The 8,562-nt window shown below is 37.5% G+C and overlaps 1 protein-coding gene across 1 annotated transcript; it reads left to right on the top strand.

The window, feature by feature from the left end:
* Positions 1 to 396: 396 nt before the first annotated feature.
* LOC107799514 (phototropic-responsive NPH3 family protein NPY3) lies at positions 397 to 6,328 on the top strand. The gene is given in 6 exon segments (XM_016622635.2): positions 397 to 892; positions 1,602 to 2,065; positions 3,617 to 3,686; positions 4,146 to 5,105; positions 5,107 to 5,322; positions 5,507 to 6,328. Coding segments are annotated over 5 exon segments (1,884 nt in total). The 5' UTR covers positions 397 to 892; positions 1,602 to 2,003; the 3' UTR covers positions 6,083 to 6,328.
* The last annotated feature ends 2,234 nt before the right edge of the window (positions 6,329 to 8,562 follow it).

Here is an 8,562-nt window from a genome sequence, read left to right as displayed (position 1 = left end):
AGGTCAATTTATTTAAACCACTAATTTGGGACTGGAGGAGCATTAATCAACGAATTATGCTTTAATTTTAAAATTATTTTGGGTCAACTATGTGTATTAGTACTTCCTTGTAATTATTAAAGTCCGTTTCGTTTAAGTCGGCTTTAGCATTTAGACAATTCAGCATAATCAGATTACTTTTGCACTAATCTGTAATCTATATTGAGATTAATTATACTTTGCTAATTCCACATTGAAGCAGCTCAATAATTATAACTCTAACCTTGCAATATATAGACCAATATATTTCAACCCAACAAAGGCCATTCACAGGCTAACCTAGTTCAGAAAAAAAAAACAGACTTTACTGACGCTATTTTTGAATATATAATGTAAGAGAAAAATGAGATGGAAAGCACCGTTATAAAAGTAGGAGAGGGAAATGGAAGGGTCGTTATCTTATTGCTATAACTATTAACAATACGGGTAAAAGAAAGTGTTGTTTAATTGGGAAAGAGTTAGGCAACAACAAAGTGAGTAGATTGTGTCAGATTGGCGTGCGTAATACTGTAGCCAATACTAAGAGGAGAGAAGAAAGGATATAATTAGAGATTGGAGGAGGATGTTTCTTAATACCTTTATTTGCTCAAAAAAGAAGGCACCCCCACTTTCCCGTTTCAGCCACTTAAAAAGAAGCTAAATACAGCTAGCTATTCTGTAGAGTAATTAGTACTTAGTAGTTTTCTTGATTTTCTGTACTGGGATTTCTGAGAAATAGTGGTGGTGGGGACGGTGGTGCTGATTCTTAAGTGTTTGGAAACATTCTTGAGATTGGCTTTTTGTGAATACACGGTGTTGCTTTGGTGGCTGGCAAAGATTTAGATTAGATTAGCGACAACTCATCTTTTTCATGGTTAGTTTTCTGTGTTCTTGTTCCTTCATCTTTTCTCTGATTGCTGATAGTAGTTTGTGTCCTTTGGAATTTCTTCTTGGCTTTGTCCCTTGAGTTCTTCTGCTTCCTCTTGTGCTTTTGTACTGTATATCTGCTCTCTTCCGTTGCTCAGTTTTGATTGATTTGCCTTTACTTCCCACGAAATTTCGTAGCTTTTGCGGTGAGTCTTGGAGATTAATCACTCAAATAATTCAAAAAAAAAATCCCCTCTTTCTTCTTTATCGGAAAATGCACGTTGAATTGGATTATTTTTGGTATTCTTTCTAAAGAGTCTTCTTCTTTTTTTTTCTTCTGATTTTTACTTGGCATTGCACTTGGTTTTATCAACCAACTTTGCTTGCCTAGATCGGGATTTCTAGATTATTTCTTGCTTTTTTTTGGGGGGGGGGGGGGTATGGCTTTGGGACAAGAGTCTGTTGTAATTGTATTGGTGGTTTTCTTTAGGCACGTTTTCAGTTTGATTTTGTGTGTCAAGTTATATGTTCAATGTGATGCTCTGTTTTAGGCAATTTTGCTTTGTTTTCCCTTCCCAGTCCAGAACACATTTTTGGGTACTTGTGCATGTTTGTTCATATCTATGCGACGCTTGCGGACCAAATTGATACTTGTTGTCAACAATTTTGTTATGTTCTTGAAAACATACCAAGATGATGTTTCTTTGTTATTACAGGTCCTTCAACTTCATTGGTGAGAGAGGAGCATTGAATAGAGGAATGTGGATTCTGGTGTTTGCTTTTTCAGAGAAAGCACGGGAAGTTGTTTAAATATTTATATATATAGAGGAAGGGCGGTGGTATCAGTGGTGAGCATGTGGCATTAACACTGATTTTGAGAGCTCAAAATTTGCGGTATTGAGTCGGTTGGTCAAATATCTTGGACTGGCATTTTGTGGTTGGTTGTGGTTGAGTTTACAACTAGAATCAGTAAAGAAGCCATCTCTCTTCCTTCTTGAAAGCTTGTGAAGTTTGGAAATAATAGCACTTTTGGTTTAACCTTCCTTAGCTTTGTCTTCTGAATTATTGAAAGTTTAGAACTGAGAAACAGTAGGTAAATAGATACTTTAAACACCAAGATGAAGTTTATGAAACTTGGATCCAAGCCTGATCAGTTTCAGACAGAAGGAGATAATATCAGGTCAATAATTCATCCATCTTTGTGAAATTTAGTTTATTTCCCTTCCCAGCATTCCTCACCTTCCTTTTCCCATCATTCCAATTAGGTAGTACGTAATTGTTTTTGTTCTTATATGTCTTATTTTCCGGATGATATACTTTTGTTGTCCTATGCCTGTTTGAATCTGTAAGGTTCATGCTTGGTTTTCCTCTCATATAGTCATTACATAAAGTGAGGGGAGCTTTGCGTAAATGGTAAAGTTGTGTCATGTTGACCAGGAGGTCACGGGTTCGAGCCGTAAAAACAACCTCGTGTAGAAATGCATGGTAGTACAATAAACTCTTGTGGTCCCCGGACCCCGCGCATAGCCGAAACTTAGTGCACCGAGCCCATTTTTATAGTTATTACATAAAGCGCATAAAAAGAAAACGGTATACTTATTGCCTTTCCTCAAGACTTTATTCACAAGAGGTGGATGGGCGTGGATCAATGGTCAGGCAGCTATATTCTTGTGCAGAAAATGGTTGAGAAAAAGTGAAGGTCAGGATTAGAACAAACAATTCTCTTAGTTGCACCAGGATTTACTTGCCTCAAGCACTTAATTTTGATTCTCCTCTTATCAAAAATATCACAGACGCATGTACAAAGTAAGATGAGACTTTGAGACCTTCCCTGCGCGTAATTTCTACTCTATTTCCTGCCAAACCTAATCTTTAAGTACTACCAAACTCACTGTGTTGGCGTGGGCTCTTTTCTTTTATAGCTTATTAGGTATCTCAAAAGCATGTCTGCTTCACCATTTTCAGTTAGTTGCCAAAAGTAGTACAATTGGGAATGGTATATTTTACTTTAAACTAGTATAAAATAGACCAGAAACTACGCAGTGACATTTATAGCATCATTTTCTCACTCGAAACTGTATCATGAAATAGAAAATGTTGAATTACTTTAGAGAAAATGGAGTAGAGAGTACATACTCTTCTTTTTGCGCATATGTGAACTAGATATGAAAAGGTTTGCTCATAACATAGCGCCTTCCAAAAGAAAAACCTCCCAGGACATAGTCAAGAAATAATGAATGTTACATTGCCAACCATCTACCTTAGTACATTTAATCAGGTTTGAATGAAATTTCCTCTAGGAAGGGAACTATTCACCATTTTTACATGAGAGCCCCCCCCCCCCCCCCGGCAAAACTGAAACTCATAAACAAGGGAAAACCTTACTACAGCACTTAAGATCATATACCAATTACACTGCCTTGGCCAAAGCTAGCCTTTCGGCAACAAATGATCTCAGATTGTCCTTTATTAAGCCAGGAAAATGGATCATCTCTCTCTCAACCTCTCTCTTTAAAACCACCCAGATGTACGCTGAATGAATTTTTATTAATAAATACCTCAAAAAGAGAAGTAAGGGGCTTACCTTACTAATCCAAATGAGGGGTTATCATCTCACTAACTTCTAGTTTTTTTTCTTGATACATAACACGCTGGCTATGTGCATATTGTTTGATTTTACATTGTTTGAAATGGTTTCATCTGGAAGATGATGTATAAGCTTCCTATGCAGGTATGTAGCAACTGAATTGGCAACTGATATGGTCATCCATGTTGGAGATGTAAAATTTAATGTCCACAAGGTATGTTCTCCATCTTAGGGCCATATTTGTCATACTCTTTTCTTGGCGTGTTTAACATATAAAACTTTGAAGTACATGTTTTAGATACTTTTAGACATGATATCCCAGAAATACTAGCCTAAGATCTATTAGTTGTCCATTGACCTTGACATGTTGACACCAGTTATCAAAGTGGTTAAAACATAAAAATGAATTTGCGGTGTCACTTTCAGCATGCATCAGCCTGCCATTGCATTCAAAAGGCTAAAGTTTCTTCATTCCATCTTGTTAGTGCTGAATGTTCAGAAGATAGCCTAGCAAGGGAATACTCTCAATGAGATTCAGCCTAATCCTTCGTAATACCAATAGTTCACATTCTGATACTTGCAGACAATACTCATTTCCCTGTTGTTGCCTGCTTACTATTTGATCCATCCGGTGTGTTACCTGTTAATACTAACAGGATTATACTTTCTCCAGTTCCCACTTCTGTCGAAGAGCGGTCGCTTGCAGAAGCTGGCGGCACATACAAATGAGGAAAGCAATGATGAAATCAACATCCACGATGTACCTGGTGGACCTGCAGCTTTTGAAATATGCGCAAAGTTCTGTTATGGTATGGCAGTAACTCTGAACGCGTACAATGTGGTTGCAGCTCGCTGTGCAGCTGAATATCTGGAAATGTATGAAACTGTAGAGAAGGGTAACCTTATCTACAAGATTGAGGTCTTTCTTACTTCTAGCATCTTCAGGAGCTGGAAAGATTCAATCATTGTTCTCCAAACAACAAAATCTTTTCTTCCCTGGTCCGAGGAATTAAAGATTGTTAGTCATTGTCTAGACTCTGTAGCATCTAAAGCTTATATTGACACCTCAAAGGTGGACTGGTCGTATACTTATAACCGTAAAAATCTTCCAGCTGAAAATGGAAGTGATCCGCTATGGAATGGTGTGAAAATGCAACAGTTTGTTCCAAGAGACTGGTGGGTTGAGGACCTTTGTGAACTTCACATTGACATGTATAAACGGGTTATAACGACGATAAAAACTAAGCGGGGAATGTCTCCAGAAGTAATAGGTGAAGCATTGAAAGTGTATGCCTACCGAAGGCTACCGGGATTCAGCAAGGGTACACTACCAGGAAGCGATCCTGTGAAGTATCGGTGCTTGGTCGATGCGATTACTTCTCTGTTGCCGACAGAGAAAAATAGTGTTTCTTGTAATTTCTTGATCAGATTGTTACAGACTTCTATCTCTTTGGAATGCGGAGAAACAGTAAGATGTGAACTGAAGAGGAGGATTGGCTTGCAGCTGGACGAGGCATCGGTAGCTGACCTCCTCCTTCGAGCCCCAGCTAGTGAAGCTACTACATACGATATTGACATAGTACATGAGCTTGTTCAACAGTTCATACTGCAGCAAAGGAGTGGTCAGAGCGAATTATACTGAAGATAATGAATTTCAGGAGATGCCCCCTGCATTTGCATCAGATGCTTCCAAGGTTAAGGTGGCAAGGGTGATTGATGGATACCTTGCGGAAGTTTCTCGAGATCCAAATCTACCTTTGCCTAAATTTGTCAATCTTGCTGATATGGTCTCTGGCTTCCCTAGACCTTCCCATGATGGAATTTACCGTGCTATTGACATGTACCTTAAGGTATCCATTTTGCATTTATCTTTTTCAAACATCATGTTTTATAGTTTTTGGGCTTCAGATATTTGAAAAGGAAAGCAATTAATGGTTGAAAACCACTCTGTCTGCTCCTTGAGAAGCACCAGAGGCACATTTGTGTGGCTGGTTTATCATCAAGAGTTCTGAATAATCATTTTCTTTTTCGCAGGAACATCCTGAGATCACCAAGAGTGAAAGAAAAAGAATTTGTAAACTAATGGACTGTCGGAAGCTATCAGCTGAGGCTTGCATGCATGCTGTGCAGAATGAGCGCCTTCCTTTACGCGTAGTTGTACAAGTGCTGTTCTTCGAGCAAGTGAGAGCAACAACATCATCTGGTGGTGGCAGCACTCCTGACCTACATGGAACGATTAAGGCTTTGCTTCCAGGGGAATCCCATGGTAGCTCAAGATCTGCTACGACCAACACAGAAGAGGACTGGGATGCCGTGCCTACAGCTGAGGAGCTTAAAGCTTTGAAAGGGGAGCTTGCTACTCTAAGGTTAAGAGACAAGGAAGGGAGCAATGATAGTAATTTGAAAGACATGAAACTGAGTGCCGAAAAGGTGGCTGGTGGCAAAACAAAGGGTTTAATCATGTCCAAGAAGATCTTCTCAAAACTGTGGTCCAACAAAGATAGAGTAAGTGAGAACAGCAGCTCGGATACATCAGAAAGCCCGGGATCTTCCAATGCTGGGGAATCAAAATCCACCCCATCAAGAAGTAGGAGGCATTCCCTATCTTAATATTAGTTGCAGATTAGCCAGTTTCTCATATGTTATGTAAAAGTTTTACCCCCTATTGTTGCTAGGATTGGAAGAAGCTAAGTCTGCCACTAACCCTTGAAAAGGAAGAGAGAATTTCCCCCAAAAATTTTGAGCATTTGAAGAATGTATTTTGCAAGGAAACTGAATTGGATCCTCTAGTTTGATAGTTTTTTCATTGTATTCAATTGTTCCCCAAGAGAAATATAGGTCTCCTCCTTTATTTAAGGCTCTCTTTTTACAAGAGCAGAATTGGTTTTATAATCAAGCACAATATATCTTCTTCTGGACCATAAAGAAAGAAGTCCTTATGTAGCACAGTGGACATGTAGTGCAGTTAGTTTGTTAAATAAGTCTGGTGGAAACTGACAAGCCATGGTTAATGAAGAAATATAGTTTGATTTACGCACATTTTAATATGATGTATTTTATGAATTTTAATACGGAATACCATGGTAACATACTAGGCGGAAACGATATAGAGAAGACATGAAAAAGAATTAAGGGGATGCAACACGAGCTGTTTAACACAACTTACATTTTGAGGATAGAAATATTACATATTTACATGTATAGCCTCAATTAGCCTAACATAAAAATTAGAAAAAGCAAAGGTGATTGTCAAGAGATTCAATTAGCCTATATAACTATTCCATAATCCATTGATCTTTGATGAACCATTTTATTTGTCTTCTACTGTGAGTCTGAATAAGAATAGAGGATTACTCGTTACCTTCAACTTTTTATGGTAGGGTGTTGGTGGAAATGACACCAGGTAGCCACTCTAAAGGACTGCTATTTAGGAATTAGTCGGTGCTTCCTAACTTTTAATTTTTCGGTTCAAATTTTTAAGACAAAAATATTCTGAATTGTCCTGAAATTTTTAGGACAAAATAAGTACTAGTTAATCATTAAATATTTTCCGTAAGAGTGGATGTTTGTGCACGGTGCACCTACGCCGAAAAGCTGTAAATTGGGAGCCTTGGCAATGTGTTGGGCCTATAGGTACGTACACTGCGCTTTGTACAGTTGGATCAATATATCTGGTAATGTTTTGGGCCTAACTGTTGAATGACAGTAGCTGTAAAGGGTTTATCAACGAATTTTATGAGGGAGAAATTTAAAAATAGCCAGATTTACAACTGGTCATTCAAAAATAGCCACAGTTTTAAAAGTAATCGAAATTGAGCCACTTTTCATGTAAAAATAAATCTGAGGGAAAACACTGTTCAAAACCCGGAAAATATGCCCGTATATTATACTGGAGTTCCAGCATAAGTATGCTTGAACTCCAGTATATTATACGGGAGTTCCAGGATAACTATGCTGGAACTCCCGTATAATATGTTGGAGTTCCAACATAAGTACACTAGAACTCCATCATAATATACGGGAGTTCCAGCAAGTATAAATGTCCAGTATAATATACTGGAGTTTGGAGCACCGGTGCTCCAGTCTCACGTATATTATACAGGAGTCAACAAAGTATACCGGTCCAGCATAATATGCTGGAGTTCGTACACAGATGCACCGAACTCCCGTATATTATACGGGACCAGTCTCTGTTGCAGCAAAATAGTGGCTATTTTTCATTGACTTCGTAAATGGTGGCTATTTTTGATTGACTAGTCCGAAAACTGGCTATACCGTGCTATTTTGACATTTTATGACTAATTATTAGAGCTGTCAAAACAGGCCAACCCAGCCAGCCTAGCCCAGCCCAAACCTCATAGGCTTTTAAAATATGATGGGTTAGGACAGGCCGGCCCGCCATATGAATGGGCCTTAAAATGGTCACCCAACCCAGCCCTAAGAGGGTCGCGGGCTAGGGTGGGTCGGCCCTTCAATTTTTTTTAGAAAAAAGAATTTCTTTAAATCCTTAAATATTTTTCGTGACATAGTCGATTAATCATGTAAATAACTTCTGTTTGCGTATAACTTACAAAAAGCTTGATATTTGAGAGGAATCTCGTAATTGAAATGCAAATTCTCTATACTTTTTAAAGCTTCAATAAGTTTATATGCTGAGGTTTTTTAATTCAGGATTAACATCATTTGCTGATTTCATCATTATAGTCCATGAAATTTTTAAAATTCCTGAAATTTGCTAGTGGTCAAATTTTTGTGTGTGTGTGTATTTAAAATTGATCTTTTTCTATACTGAAGAATAGTTTAAATATTAATAATATATTAAAGTAATCAAAACTAATTATTAGCCACTTAAAGTAATATTTTCTTTTGAAAAAAGATTATTATTGGCCACCTAAAACTTTTCGTGTTCATTATTAATTAAGCAAAATAAAAACTAATTTTGTCATATAACATGCATGTCAAAAATATAAATTTTAGTTGATATAGAAGGTAAATGAGCAATCTAGGGTTGGGGAATGAGGATTATAGTTAACAGTTTTTTTTAGTTTTTATTTTTTAAAATATTAAATATTTGATAGTTAATTATTTTT

This window comes from Nicotiana tabacum, chromosome 3 (assembly GCF_000715075.1).
Source record: "Nicotiana tabacum cultivar K326 chromosome 3, ASM71507v2, whole genome shotgun sequence".
In the NCBI taxonomy this organism is placed as follows: Eukaryota; Viridiplantae; Streptophyta; class Magnoliopsida; order Solanales; family Solanaceae; genus Nicotiana; species Nicotiana tabacum.
This window is presented reverse-complemented; position numbering and strand designations above follow the sequence as displayed.